General features: G+C 39.4%; 1 protein-coding gene and 1 non-coding gene across 2 annotated transcripts in view; both read left to right on the forward strand.

Annotated features, from left to right (window-relative positions):
* TAF1 (TATA-box binding protein associated factor 1) overlaps nt 1–15947 on the forward strand; it is an 82023-nt gene that overhangs the window by 35643 nt on the left and 30433 nt on the right. Inside the window, exons 18-24 of the mRNA XM_073798888.1 lie at nt 2667–2775; nt 2994–3092; nt 3371–3548; nt 7115–7182; nt 8270–8392; nt 10169–10261; nt 10340–10424. Coding sequence (XP_073654989.1) covers nt 2667–2775; nt 2994–3092; nt 3371–3548; nt 7115–7182; nt 8270–8392; nt 10169–10261; nt 10340–10424 — 755 coding nt within the window. The remainder of the gene's footprint in view (nt 1–2666; nt 2776–2993; nt 3093–3370; nt 3549–7114; nt 7183–8269; nt 8393–10168; nt 10262–10339; nt 10425–15947) is intronic.
* On the forward strand, nt 13279–13385 carry LOC117310515 (U6 spliceosomal RNA). Its single transcript, XR_004524659.1, has one exon. It is a non-coding gene; the product is annotated as a U6 spliceosomal RNA (small nuclear RNA).

Genomic DNA, 15947 nt, shown 5'->3' on the forward strand with positions numbered 1-15947 from the left:
ATCAAGTAGAAAAGTTTTTAAATAAAACAAATTCTCCCCTAAATTTTTAGTTTGAAAATTGCAAACCTACAGAAAAGCTGAAGGAATAATAAAGTTTGTTGTTCCTCTTAATTCACCAGCTGTTAACATTTGTCACATTTGTTTCATCTTTATATATCTAAAACATTTTCTTTCTGCTGAAACATTTGGAAGTTTTAGGCATCATGGCATTTCACTCAGATTCTTTAGCACACATAAAGAATAAAGATTGGCAAACATGATACTATTACTACACGTAAGAAAATTAACATTAATTCAATAGGATCTAATATTCAGTCCTTATTCAAATTTCGCCAGCTGTGTCAATGTCCTTTATTGCCTGCCCCTCACCCCCCTTCAGGATCCAATTCCAGTTCAAACATTAAGTATTTTGAGTTTCTCTTAATCTACAACTGTCCTCCCCACCTTTTTGGTTTTCATGACTTTGAATGTTTTGCAGAGTCCAGGCCAATGGTCTCATAAAACATTCCACATTCTGGATTTGTCTGTTTTCACATTGATTATATTCAGAGTAAATGTCTTTGGCAAGATTACAACATAGGTGGTATTATGTACTTACTGCACCACATCAGGAAGCAGATAACGTCAGGTTTTCTCAGTATTTTGATTATCTTATTAAAGTGTTAATCCTCAGATTCCTCTATAATAAAGGTATGTTTTTTCCATTGTAATTAATATGTGGGTGAATATCCTGGTTTTTTAAAAATTTTTTTTTTGACTGTGTTGTGTCTCCATTGCTGCACGTGGGCTTTCTCTAGTTGTGGCAAGTGGGGGCTACTCTTCATCGCGGTGCGTGGGCTTCTTGTTGCAGTGGCTTCTCTTATTGCAGAGCACAGGCTCTAGGCATTGCAGGCTTCAGTAGTTGCAGCATGCGGGCTCAGTAGTTGTGGCACATGGGCTCTAGGGTGCGTGGGCTTCAATAGTTGTGGCCTGCAGGCTCAGTAGTAGTTGTGGCTCTTGGGCTTAGTTGCTCTGCAGCATGTGGGATCTTCCCGGACCAGGGATCAAACCCATGTCCCCTGCATTGACAGACGGATTCTTAACCACTACACCACCAGGGAAGTCCCTTTTTTTTTTTTTTTTTTTTTTTCCAGTAGCTTGAAACAACATACATTTATTATCTCACAGTTTCTGTGGGTCAGGAGTCTGGGCACAGCTCAGCTGGGTCCTCTGCTCAGAGGCTGCCTTCAAGATGTCACTAGGGACTGCGGTCTATCCTGCTAACAATCTTTCTCTCAATAGTTTTAACATCCATTGATGATCATTACCTGATAACTGAGTTATTACATTGGGGGTTGCTTAATGGTGGTTTTTCTAATTCTTTTCATTCTTTCTACGTTAACTGGCATTCTGTAAAGAGCTTCCCCCTCCCTTTTTTGTTTGGGTATTACTATAGATTCTGAAATTCTTTCTTTTGGAAACTTTAATATATTAAGATCTATTAACATCATTATTAATTTTGATGGCCAGATTGTCCCAAATTTGATCCCTTCAGGCCTGACCTGTGTCCTTTGGAAATGACCCTATAAATTTTGAAAACTTCTTTGCTTTTTGGCACGAGATGTTCCAGGCTATCCTTGAAATTTCCCTGTCCCAGACCCAGAATCAGCCATTTCTCAGGGATTCCTGGTTCCTTTTATTGGAGAATGGTATTTAGAAAACAATATCTAGGTGTTAGGTATACTCATTGCCACTGAGATGTCATTGCTTCTAGGCTCTTAGTAGACAGAACTAGGAAATATACATATATTGTAAATCACAACTTCATATCAATACCTCCAATTCAAATTGTATCTACAGCTTCTTCCTCATCTTCCTCCGTTTCATATTTGTATCCTTTCTTTGGTTCCCAACATCTTGCTCTGTCCTATGATATTTACCAAATAGTTTGAGAATTACAATACCAATACTACTACCAACAGCAAATCTGTACAGTAGGTTCAAGGTGTTTTCTGTAATTAGTTGTCCTTGGATTATATGCCACTGAAGTTGTACAGTCAGGGTATTCTATTCAAAATATATTTGAATTCTTTTTTGAGTATATAATTTTTAATTAATTTGATATGCAGTTATATTCATTTGTTTCTGTTTCTGTTTAGATTTGAGGGTTGCTTTCCATCCTCGTTAATTTAATTTATCAATATCTATAGTAGTCATGTTTTGAAGCACATTAGAAAAGGAAAATGTAGTAACTTGATCCCATATGATGGAAAGGAAAAAGGTGGATGGGCTTTTAATGATTGAGGGAGACTCAAATTAGTTTTTCTTTTCAAACCTGCTTTAATTTCTTCCTTGTTTCTATTCTGAGTAAGTTAAATTTCCTAGCCTTTTAACCCAAAGATAGAACGTTGGAGCTGGGAGGATTCTTGAAATTCCTTTAGCCTAGTTCCCTTATCATCCAAATAGGAAACTGAGGTGAAGTTGTGGCTTGCCTAGTTTTTTATTAATTTGGAGATCCTATGAGGCCTTGCCTGATCTGAGCCTTAGAATGTGGATGTCTGGCCTTTGGTTTGGCTTTTTCCTCCCCAGGCTCATGCTCAGGTACTTTGGACTTTTTCATTGTAGTTGCTTTTTTTCTGGGGACTAGAAATAGGGACTGCACGCTATGAAAGTGTTATTGATTGCAGTGCAGATGAGGTTCGCAGAAAATCTCTGGTTCTCAAGTTCCCTAAGCAGCAACTTCCTCCCAAGAAGAAACGGCGAGTTGGAACCACTGTTCACTGTGACTATTTAAATGTGAGTATTGGCATTGCCTGCTTTCTGACCACATAGGGTTCTCATTAATTCCCCCAGCCCTCTAAGCCATGGCCCTGATATAGCCTTAGATTCTCCCTTTGGCCTTGCCCTGAGAATTACGTGTACTGTGCATTACAGGGTTTCCAAACTATATATGTATTGGCGTTTATTTTTTTTTTTAATCTAAAGAAGCATTCTGATTTCTTGTTTTTCCTTAGAGACCTCATAAGTCCATTCACCGGCGCCGGACAGACCCCATGGTGACATTGTCATCCATTTTGGAGTCTATCATCAATGACATGAGAGATCTTCCAAATGTGAGTTCATTTCATTCAGATCTACAGTATGGATGGCAAGGCTGTTCTGTGTGATTTCAGATAGATGGCAGTATAGTCCTAGGAACCTGGAACTCCTGATTCTTTGGGATATAGTTTTTCATTTATTTTTTAACAGTTTAGTAGAGGAAACAGACCTGCTCCATCTAGAGATTCCTTTGAGAGTTGACGGCCAGGTAGAGGTAAGATGTGAGAGTCTTGAAGAATTGGTCTGGCAGTTGTTCTTTGCTCATGGATGGTGCTGGCTCTTGTTTGCACAGACGTACCCTTTCCACACTCCAGTCAATGCAAAGGTTGTAAAGGACTACTACAAAATTATCACCCGACCAATGGACTTACAAACGCTCCGTGAAAATGTGCGTAAACGCCTCTACCCATCTCGGGAAGAGTTCAGAGAGCATTTGGAGCTAATTGTGAAAAATAGTGCAACCTACAATGGTAAGAATCACCTGTTCTTTGACTGCAAAGGTCACCTTTCAGATCCTTATTTATCCCTTACTAGTCCTAAATTTAGACTAGATTGGACTGACTGAAAGGACCTACAATGTATTAGTGCATTTTGGGGTTATGAAAATCAGGTAATGTACATTTTAATCATTTAATAAGTATTGCTTCTTTTTATTCCCACTTTTTAATATCCTCTAGAGAATTTAGAGAATCTGTTGAAATGAAACAATTGCATGAGAAGCAGTGAGAGATAGGAGTGAGCCTATAAGTAAATAGAAGGGAGAGGCATTCAGTGTGGATGGAACCCCCGCAGAGTATATGCTTGTTGACTATATTTGTCTTTGATTTGGTCTACAAATCTGTTATAGGGGCTGTTATATGTCTATTTTGCTCAAAAGCTGGAAAGGCAAGGAGGAAGAAATCTGTTTTCTGAGTCTTAAAGAGTTCAAGAAACAGTATAGCTTCTGCATGTAGAGGATAAAGTTTTCTGGTTTCCAGTTGTATCCTTAGTGTAGGGATTAAGGTTACAGATAGAGTATGAACTATGGCTCTGCCACTTACTGAGTTACCTTAGACAACTTTTTTTTTTTTTTTGCGCGGTACGCGGGCCTCTCACTGTTGTGGCCTCTCCCGTTGCGGAGCACAGGCTCCGGACGCGCAGGCTCAGCAGCCATGGCTCATGGGCCCAGCTGCTCCGCGGCACGCAGGGTCCTCCCGGACGGGGGCACGAACCCGTGTCCCCTGCATTGGCAGGTGGACTGTCAACAACTGCGCCACCAGAGAAGCCCCTAGACAACTTATTTAATCTCTCATAGCCTCTTCAGTTTTCTTACCTGTACACATGGGACAATAGTAGTACCTAGATTTTAATACGTTTCACAAGCAGGCCTGACCCATTTATCTAGTCTCATCTATAGAGACTGGCTCCCAGACCTACTATAGATAGAGACTCTGGCTATGCTCAGTGTTGTATTTAACTAAATATCCTATACCATGTCTTCATGTCTTTGTACAGTCTTTGCCCTTTGTCTGCAGAGTGTCCTTTATTCCATTTCCATTCATATTTCCAGACCAACTCATATCATCTCTTCATAAAGACTTATTCAGATTGCCCAAAGTACCCATTTTTACGATCCTCTGTGCCCCCCTAACACAATTAAATCAAGTTTTATAGCTCTTATGTGTTATATATAATTGTTTATATATCTGATTTTCCCATCACTTTGTGACCTCCTAGAGAGACTATTCATCTTTGTATTCCGAGGGCGTAGCAGAGTACCAGACACATACAAAGGAATAATAAATTTATTAGTCCCAACTGTCATTCAAGGTGACGAGGATAAATGCATAAACAAAAATCAGCTTGGAAGGGGAATGGGAAGGTAAGAGTTGACTTTGGAAATACAGAGCTTGAGGTACTTGTCGGTCATTTAGGTGGCAGTGTTCGTAAAAATTTGGAAATTTAAGTTATGACTTTCTCCACATCCCCCTCTAACTCAATCTTCCTTCTTCCTCATACCCAAATGCTGATAATAGTGATAATAGTAGTAGTGCCACCATTGCTAGTATTGCTGTCCATCTAGTTGTACAACCTAGAAATGTTGGCCGTTGTTATTCCACTCTCCCTGCCCTATACTCATAGATCACTAAGTTGTATAAATTGTACCTTCTAAATTTTGCTGGAATACATCCCCTTCCTTTTGGTCTCCATTGCTACTATCTTAGTTGAAGCCCTTGTCGTCTCTTGTTTGACCTCTTGCAATAGCTTCCAGACTTTCTCTCTGCTGCTTGCCTTATTAATTCTTCACACTGTTGACGGTATTTTTTTCTGATACACAAATTTGAAAAATTACTCTCTAGCTTAAAATCTCCAGTGCCTTTGTATCTCCTATGAGACCATTGTAATATGTCCCTTCTTGCCTTTCCAAGTTCCATTTCCTATTTCTCCTCCACACATACCTACCTGTATTCCAGTTGTACCAAACTACTTGTGATTCCTGTTGTGAAATGTATTGTTTCATGTTTCCATGAATTTGCTTACTTAACATGTTTTTGCATACTTTTTCCTCCCTCTGGAATATTTTTCAACCCTACTGTCTACCTGATAGACTTCTCTTGTTTAATAACACTGCTCGATTGTCATTCACAACAAGCCTTCCCTACTCCTCCCTGGTACTCAGATTTAATTGTTGTAAAACAACTTAAAACACGTTGCAACCCCTCCACAGTTCATAGTAATCACTGTATTCCTCTATTTGCACTTACACTCACTTTTTAAAAACTTTATTATGGAAATTGTTAGGCATATACAGAAGTAGAGAGAAAGTAAATAAACTTCAGTGCACCTATTCACCCAGTTCCACAATCACCAGCATATATGGCCAGTCTTGTTCATTGTTTAGCCTGTATTTCCAGACGTCATATCATTTCATCTCTAGATACTTCAAGCACTTACACCCTGTCGTGCATTGTTTTATTTTCATATCATTTTCTTTAACTAAACCAAGAACTCTCTAAGGTAGGGACTATGTCTTATTTTCCCTTTATTCTCAACATTGAACACATCACAGACAGTCATTAAACAGTTGTTGAATGAATAAACAAATCCCTGTTAATTAATTAATAAGTAGTTGAGAAAAGAGCTGAGTTTTAGGCTCTGGGGAGCACTTACACGAAAGAATTGACAGAGGAAGATAAGAAAGTATACTGAAAGGAAGTAGCCAGAATTACTGTTTTTTTACATGAAAATGTTTTCACTATCCCTATGATGAGCTTAAATTAGGGTAGCCATAAGCAGGGAATGTAGGAGGTAGTTGGAGGATTCTGTGAAGCTCTTGTTATGGATTTCAGGGAAACTAAAGTAATAGTCTGGGGTGGGGTGGAGATTCTTTTCTGACAAAGGCTTTGGACTAGCCGTATGTTGGATGGACATCACAAACCATGAGTTCTGCAAATAAAAATTGCAGTCACAAATTTTGTATGCTGAGTCTGGAAAGATTATAAATCATTCATTGGTCTCCTTAGCCATCCTTAAACAAATTGTCATTCCCCATCCATAGTTTTATTTTCAAGGTATTAAAGGCAGCAGTATCGACAGTAGTACCGCTATGTATGGATATACACAAATAAGGGAGAGAGTTAAAATTAGTTTATTCATCCATATTGTGCATCTGCTATGTGTTAGGCACTGAAAAATGGAGATAAGACTGATACATCTGTCTAACCCAGCAGCTAGGCTGGTGCCTGGCACATATTAGGTGATTAAGTAAATGAGTTAAAAGTCTGGAGAGGTGTTGGTAGCTCTTGCCTCCCTTTTTTTTTTTTTTGCGGTACGCGGGCCTCTCACTGTTGTGGCCTTTCCCGTCGCGGACGCGCAGGCTCAGCGGCCATGGCTCACGGGCTTAGCCGCTCCGCGGCATGTGGGATCTTCCTGGACTGGGGCACAAACCCGTGTCCCCTGCATCGGCAGGCGGACTCTCAGCCACTGCGCCACCAGGGAAGCCCTTGCCTCCCCTTTTTAGTGGTCCCATCTCTTTTATTGTTCCTCTGTAATCTAGGACCGAAGCACTCATTGACCCAGATCTCTCAATCCATGCTGGATCTCTGTGATGAAAAACTTAAAGAGGTAAGACATTTAAAATGAGAGAAAAGCAGTAGAATGAAGCTGGCAGGTACCAGTATTGAGGAAGTAGGGAATGTAACAGAAGGAAGAGTAGAGAAATGAGGGAGTAGCAGGTCTTTTGTACGTTAGAGTCTGGAGGGGACCTTAGAAATCATGTAATCTAATCTCTCCCTTTTGTAGATGGAAAGACTGAGGTCCACAGAAGAAACTAATTTGTCTTGGGCATCATGGCTATTAAATAGTAGGGCTACGATTAAAATATAAAATCCATATAACTCTTAGGAAATTGACTTCCCAGGAAGTCAGCTGAAGCTAAGAGACTGTTTTGGCAGGGAGAAATTTTAATTTTTAAAAGATAATCTATCTGTATTTCACCTTCTTAACAACAAAAAAAAATGGTACCTTAATAGGCTTAAAAAATATAAGTATGATGATGTTAATATTGCAGTAGAAATTTCATAAAAGAGGATAACCAAATGGCCGGTAAACATGAAAAGATTCTCAACTTGATTGATCATTGGGGAGATACAAATTTAAACCGTGATTAGTTAACACTGCATATCTCCCTTAGAAAGACTAAAATTTAAAGACTTAAAAAAACAAAAGACTGAGTTTTAGTGTATGAGGATATGGAGCAGTTGACACACAAACTTTTTCCTAGTACAATCTAAAATGAATTTGTTGGGTTAGATTCCCTTACACAAAAGTCACTACTCAACAATAATGTGTTCAGTGTTTTCAGCAGTAGTTTTACGGCAAAAGCAGTCTGATACTAAAACTTAATTTGGTGAAGATGTTTTTGTTGTGGGAGCTAAGCTATTGATGCCCAGGGATGTATATTTTTGATGATCTACAAGAATAGAAGATAGAATACCTAAAGGAATTGGTCAGTACATCTCTTTTGATCCTTTTATTGGAATATTATTTCTCTTATCTGGACTTTTTGTCTGGAACTGAATAGGCCACAGTTCAAAGTTAGACTTTTTGGGACAAGGGCAATAGACCACTGAACCTTAAATTATCCTTAATACTCTATGGTGATTATACCTCAGGGAAACCTCTGCCTTTCCTTTGCTTTGTTTCATGTTAGAAAGAAGACAAATTGGCTCGTTTGGAGAAAGCTATCAACCCCTTGCTGGATGATGATGACCAAGTGGCATTTTCTTTTATTCTGGACAACATTGTCACCCAGAAAATGATGGCAGTTCCAGATGTAAGTGGTCTGTGTGTTAAATATTGTGAGGATAGTACAGGGGAGAGGAAAGGGTGAAAGGATGTGTGCATGTGTATGTTGGGGAGTCTGGAGTGTGGTGTTTGTCAATTCAAACTGGTATATAATTTTAAAAAGAAACCATTTTGCTCTATGAGTGCATTATCATTGAAATCAAAGAGGCCAGGAATCTGTGATATAGAGAGGTTCTTTATACCTGTTGTTGACATTCAGTATTTTAATGCTCCTGAATAGCCCTGGAGAGAAGTTAGGATGCCAGCTAATGGGAGGTTTTGGATTTAGAGGTGCTTCTTAACAAATGAGAGTTTGATAATTACCCAGCATTCGTTGTCTTTTTTTTTTTCTTTTTTTTTCTTTATTTATTTTTGGCTGCGTTGGGTCTTTGCTGCTGCGCGCGGCTTTCTCTAGTTGCGGTGAGCGGGGGCTACTCTTCGTTGCAGTGTGCAGGCTTCTCATTGCAGTGGCTTCTCTTGTGGAGCACAGGCTCTAGGTGTGTGGGCTTCAGTAGTTGCGGCACACGGGCTCAGTAGTTGTGGCACGCAGGCCCTAGAGTGCAGGCTCGGTACTTGTGGCTCACGGGCTTAGTTGCTCCGAGGCATGTGGGATCTTCCCAGACCAGGGCTCGAACCCACGTCCCCTGCATTGGCAGGCAGATTCTTAACCACTGTGCCACCACCCAAGTCCCGCGTTTGTTGTTTCATTTTTTGTCTTGCAACTTTATGGCAGGGGTACCATGTTGATTCTTTGTATCATTTTGTAATGATCCTCCCTAGGAAATTCTGAACTGAGTTTCCTTTTGTGTTGTAGGCATATGTTGTGTATGCAGTAACGCTATAAACCAGCGGTCCCCAATCTTTTTGGCACCAGGGACCGGTTTCGTGGAAGACAATTTTTCCACGGATGGTGGGTGGGGGATGGTTTCAGGATGATTCAAGCGCATTACATTTATTGTGCACTTTATTTCTATTATTATTACATTGTAATGTATAATGAAATAATTACACAACTCACCATGATGCAGAATCAGTGGGAGGCCTGAGCTTGTTTTCACTTGCCACTCACTGATAGGGTTTTGATATGCGTCTGCAAGCAATTGATTTATTATGGTCTCTTGTGCAGTCAAGCCTCTCTGCTAATTATCATTAATTATCATCTGCTAATCTGTATTTGCAGCCACTCCCCAGCGCTAGCATTATCACCTCAGCTCCACCTCAGATCATCAGGCATTAGATTCTCATAAGGAGCACGCAACCTAGATTCCTCACATGCGCCAGTTCCCAGTAGGGTTCACACTCCTGTGAGAATCTAATGCCACTGCTGATCTGACAGGAGTCGAGCTCAGGCGGTAACAGGAGCGATGGGGAACGGCTGTAAATACAGATGAAGCTTCACTCGCTCGCTCACCTGCCCACCACTCACCTCTTGCTGTGCAGCCCGGTTCCTAACAGGCCACGGGCTGGTACCGGTCCATGGCCCAAGGGTTGGGGACCCCTGCTATGAACCTTCTGCATGGGACAAGGGAATGAGAGATTTTAATTGTGAATATAGAGCAGGGGTCCTTACCCTACCAGGGCACATGAACCCATAAAGGAATCCCCTTAAATTATATGCAGAGTTTTGTATGATTATGTGTCTTTCTGGGAAAAGGGTTCATAGCTTTTGTCGGAGTCTTAAGAATATTTGTGACCCAGTGAAGTTTGAGAATCTCTGGTATAAAGAATGGTTTCCATTTAATTTCTCATGCTTTCTTTTTGCTAGTCTTGGCCATTTCATCACCCAGTTAATAAGAAGTTTGTTCCAGATTATTACAAAGTGATTGTCAGTCCAATGGATTTAGAGACCATACGTAAGGTGAGTGATTTGGTCTAAAATGTCTTTTGGGAATCAAGTAACTTTGTGTATCTGAGTTCCTGATTCTTTTAATCACAGAATATCTCCAAGCACAAGTATCAGAGTCGGGAGAGCTTTCTAGACGATGTCAACCTTATTCTGGCCAACAGTGTTAAATACAATGGTGGGTATTTCTCCTTTTTTTCTCTTTCCGTCAATATATCCATCCAACATTAGTTAGCATTATTAAAATTTAAGTGCATAAAGCAGCCTTGAGCCATGATAGTCAGCAGAATCAAGTCATGTGACTTACTTTGCATTTTTTTTAAAACAGGCACGTACTTTAGTGTGTTCTGTAAGGTTTGCTAATAACGTTTAATGATGAAAAAACAACGTATATTTATTTTCTAAACTTTGGAAAGCACCGAAAAATGAGATGAGAATAAAAATCAAATGGATATACTTTGGGCCATCACTGCTTTCCATGAGATGTAAAAACTCACCTATGCCCCAGGCCCTTAGATGGAGCTTAGGGAAATGTGTTAAATATAGACCATGGTGTGCTTCCTCAGAGCATGGAGTTTTTGCTCAATATATGAAATGATTACATAATGTATCTCAGGTGCTGTGCTAGCTACTTAAATCTACCAGTGGGAAAGACATCATTGTCCTCAGGTCAATGAAGAGAAACAGTTAAAATGCTGCTTGGCAAGGGCTATATTAGAAGGATGTACAAAGTGCCCTAGAGGAGAGGAAGGAACACCTTCACCTAAGGGTTAGGGAAGACTTCATAAACAAGTTAATACAGTTAAGTTTTGAATGGCTCACTTAAGTAAACATCAGTTGAGCACCTAATATGTGCTGGCACTGATAGATGTTACAAATATAAAGTCAAATTAGATATGTTCTCTGCCTCCAAATTGGTTATAGTTTAGTTGGGAAAACAGAAAAGAAAAATTACAGAACTTAAGTATTATGCTAGATGCATTCACAGAGTGCCAAAGGAAAACAGGAACAGGATATCTAAGTCAGAGTGGGATTAGAGGAAGCTTTCTGGAAGAGAGTTTTCTTAAGCTGAGTTCTAAAGGATCAGTGGAGTTTGCTAACCAAAAAATGAGGAGAAAGCGTTCTAGGCAGGGAGAACAGCAATATATGAAGGCACAGAGACCTGAAATTGCATCTTGGGTTTAAGAAACAAGTTACTGGGGTTGCAGTTAAGTGTACATGTTGATGGATGACTGGTTATATATAGAGAAGTAGACAGGTGTCAGATCATAAGAGGGCCTAGTGTATGCCATATGTCATACTTAAGAGCTTTTACATTATCCTAAATGGAAAAACATAGAAAGAATTAGGCAGCAAAATGACAATCCCAAATAACTCCTGAAGCAAAACAGAAGAGGGAGCTAAGGGCATTTGAGAGAATTGCCTAGCATACTGAGGTCTCAGCTAAAAATCCACCTGATTGTATGACTTTTCTCCACAATATTCAGGAACCCAAGTAGTGTGGCTGTTAAGTTTGCCAGATAGAAGGGACAGAGAATTAGAAAGAGGAGGTGACGGAGGGGACAACCAGAACGACAGATGAGGAAATGGGTATTCTGGGTTTAGAGAATAGAATATCATGGAGGAATGAAAGAACAGGGTAAGTTCAAGGAACTGTACTTGACTAGAACCTATGTATTTCATTAAGAGAAGTGGTAGGAGGGCTTCCCTGGTGGCACAGTGGTTGAGAATCTGCCTGCCAACTCAGGGGACATGGGTTCGATCCCTGGTCTGGGAAGATCCCACATGCCGCGGAGCAACTAAGCCCATGCGCCACAACTACTGAGCCTGTGCTCTAGAGCCCGTGAGCCACAACTACTGAAGCCCACACGCCTAGAGCCCATGCTCCGCAACAAGAGAAGCCACTGCAATGAGAAGCCCGCACACCGCAATGAAGAGTAGCCCCCACTCGCCGCAACTAGAGAAAAGCCCATGCGCAGCAGCGAAGATCCAACACAGCCAAAAATAAATAAATAAAATAAATTTTTTAAAAAAAAGAGAAGTTGTAGGAGATGAGCCTTCCATTTTTGTTCCATCTGGGTTGCATTAAAAGAATCTGCGTTGTCCCTTGTGCCCTTCTTATTGCTGATTGGAAAGTGGAAATGACCTCTGTGAGGTCATTTATTTCTCCATTATTGTCTCCTGAAAACACCTAAAGCTAATCAGCCAAAATTCTGGTAATAGAAGTTGGCAGGCTCACAGGTGTCTAAAAATGAGTATAACAAGTAATAAGCAAGACTGTTACAGAGAGGATGCTTGGCCTGGTAATGGCTGCCTGAAGATAGAGGGCAGATTTATGAGGAGCTTATGTAAGGCAACAAGAAAAACCCAGAAGATGCTAACTGAAATGAGAAGAGGGCAGATGGACAAATCACAGAAGACAAAAATTAAATACCAAATGAAAATGAATATTCAGTTGTACCTAGTAATCAAAGAAATGCAAATTGAAACAGACCATTTTTTTGCCTATTAAGATGAGCTCAATTTCTCTTTTTTTTTTCAATTTCTTTTTTAATGGAAGTATTCAAAATGCTAGTGAGACAGGTACTCTCAAATGTGCTGTTGGCAGTGTAACATTGTTAGACATTTTTAGAAAGCTCTTTGACAGCATTGAGACCTAAAAATCGTTAAGTGAACAGACTTTATAGTCAGGTAGACTTGAATTTGAATATTGGCCCCACCACTTCATAGCACTGTGACTTTGGACAAGTAACTTAGACTCTGCTTTCTTTTCTGTAAAATGGGGAAAATAATAATACCCTCCTCAGAGGGCTATCGTGAGGAGTAAATAAAATAATGCATGTAAATGCTTAGCATGTGGTAGGATAATCTATCCTAATCAGAGGTACAGACAAAGCTGTTCATGATAATGTCATTTATATTAATTAGAAATAACCTGAATGGTTAATGTAAAGGGAATGACTAGTTATTGTGCCACCTGTATGATGGATTGCTGTGTAAAGATTGAAAGCTTATTTTAAAAACTAATGACAGTGCTCACTTCGGCAGCACATATACTAAAATTGGAGCGATACAGTGAAGATTAGCATGGCCTGTGCACAAGGATGACACGCAAATTCATGAAGCGTTCCATATTTTTTTGTTATAAAACAGAAACACCATTGTAAAGCAATTATACTCCAATAAAGGTGTTAAAAAAAAACAAGCTAATGACAAAAGTGCTTAGAATGTTAAGTGAGAAAAGCAGAACATAACTTTATGTCATCTCAGTTATGCTTTTAAGAAAAGATACATAGAAAAAAGACGTGCTGGTGATAAGTGATTATTTCTGAGATGTAAGGTTACGGTTGTCTTCATTTTCATCTTTTGTATGTTTTCCAAGTTTTCTACTGGTATGGAAGGCAGGAAACTCTCACGAGGAGGTGATTTTTGAGCTAAATTTTGAAGGATGACGATTATTGTAGCTAATTCTTTAGTGAGCACCTGCTGTGCCAAACAAATAGTCAAGTGGAGAAGGGTGGGGAAGAAGTTCCAGGTAGATAGTGCAAATGCTAAAAAGATAAGAGTGCCTTGGATAGGGCAGTGCAAATAGTTGAGTTTGGCTAGGGTGCAAAGTGGGAGCTAGTTTTGGTGTTAAGAGATTAGTTTTTAAAGTTAGATGGGGCCAAGTCATGAAAGGCCTAGTATGCCTTTAAAAGGACAGACCATCATAACAGGTATTTTAGTAAGATCGTTCTGGAAGCTATCTGAAGGATAGATAGGGAAAATGAAATATGGAGACCAGTAAAGAAACCGTTGGCAACAGTCCAAGTTAAAAGTACTGAGAGCTTGAACTAAGTTAAGTAGCAATAAGAATGGAAAGATGGGGACAGATGGTAGAGATATTGAGGAAGCAGGATTGATACCTTCATAAATGGTTGGAAGTTGAGGGTATGGGTAAAGGACAGGGAGAATTCAAAATGATGCCAAGTACTCTTACGCTCTTGGTGAGAACATAAATCAGTACAAACTCTTTAGAGGACTATAAATGTGTATTCCCTTTGACTAAGCAAGTTCATCTCAAAGGAATACTCCACACAGGTTTGCAAAGGCATACGTACAAATGTACATATGTTTGTAATTGCAACATTGTTTGTAATTGCAAAGATATATAGGAACATTCTAAATATCCAACAATAGGAAATTAGTTAAATTACAGTACATCTATATGATGGAATACTGTTTAGCCATCAGAATGGTAGATTAGCTAACAAATAAAGCTGTACCTTACATATGCTGATATCAAAATATATCCAAGATATGTACTCTTGAAAACTAGATCACTCAACAGTATTTACAGAAGGAGTTGCAAATTCAGATCCTGTGGAGGCCAGACAGGTAACATTTATATAAATGAGTAAAACAGGCTCAGTAGGAATGGATGAACTGGAGAGCACATCCCCCATCTAAAGGGCTCAGTCACTATTTTGTTCAATTGTTGACATAGAGTAAAATTACTAAAGGGAGAGGTGGAGGATAATCTTCACTTTATACTTTTTTGTACTTAGGTGTTTGAATTTTTTTAATTGAGCATGAAATACTTTTGTAATTAAAAATAAAGAAATTTCCGTTTTTTGGAAGGATGGATAAGTCAGATGACATTCAGAATTCTGACTTGGGCAAACTGGTGGTGTCATTGACTAATATAGTTGTCCCTTGATATCTGCAGGGGATTGGTTCCATGACTCCCATGGATACCAAAATCACTTATATAAAATGGCATAGTATTTGCATATAACCTACACACATCCTCCCATATACTTTAAATCATCTCTAGATTACCTACAGTACCCAATACAATGTAAATGCTGTGTAAGTAGTTATAAATGCAATGTAAATAGTTGCCAGTGTGCAGAAAAATCAAGTTTTGCTCTTTGGAACTTTCTGGAATTTTTTTTTGCAAATATTTTCGACCTACAGTTGGTTGATTTCCATGGTTGCAAAACCTGTGGATACAGAGGGCTGACTATAATAGGAAATATAGGAGGAGTGGTTTTGGAGAAAAGTGGTAGAGTTCAATTTGGGCTATATTGTATTAAGGTAGGACATGCAAGTGAAGACTTTCAGTAGGTAGTTAGCTATATAGAGGTCCAAAGCTCAGAAGAGAAGTCTGTACTATTTGTACATATGGATATTTTTTTCAAATCATCAGCGTATAAAAATATAAGTAGATGAGCTCAAATAGGGAGTAGGGTACATTCCTTGAACCCCCTGATGCTGTAGGTGAAATATGGTTGTATGTTTTTCAGACCATAGCTTTATCATACTACGAAAGTTGTATGTGACTCAAAAAAGTTAAGACCCACTGTTAAGAGGGAATGTAGGATGAGAATATACTCGACAAATACCAAATCAACATTTAAGGGATCAGGTGGAGAATACTGAGGAGTGACCAGAATGAAAAAAGGAAAACCAGAAGAGAGTAATGTCCTGGAAACCAAGAGAAGAGGAAAATGGCCAACAGGTCAAGTGCTACGGAGAAGACCAAAGAGAACGGTCATTAGAAGAGCTATTTCAGTGCAGTGGTAGAATCAAAAGCCAGACTACAGAGGATATAAATGAGTGAGAATTAAGTGGAGACTGAAATTTGCCCGTGAAGGGAAGACGGAAGACTGTAATCAATGTTTTGGAGGGGACGAAGGCAGTTGGACAGAGGGGATGT

The sequence above is a fragment of the Tursiops truncatus genome, chromosome X (genome assembly GCF_011762595.2).
Source record: "Tursiops truncatus isolate mTurTru1 chromosome X, mTurTru1.mat.Y, whole genome shotgun sequence".
Classification (NCBI taxonomy): Eukaryota; Metazoa; Chordata; class Mammalia; order Artiodactyla; family Delphinidae; genus Tursiops; species Tursiops truncatus.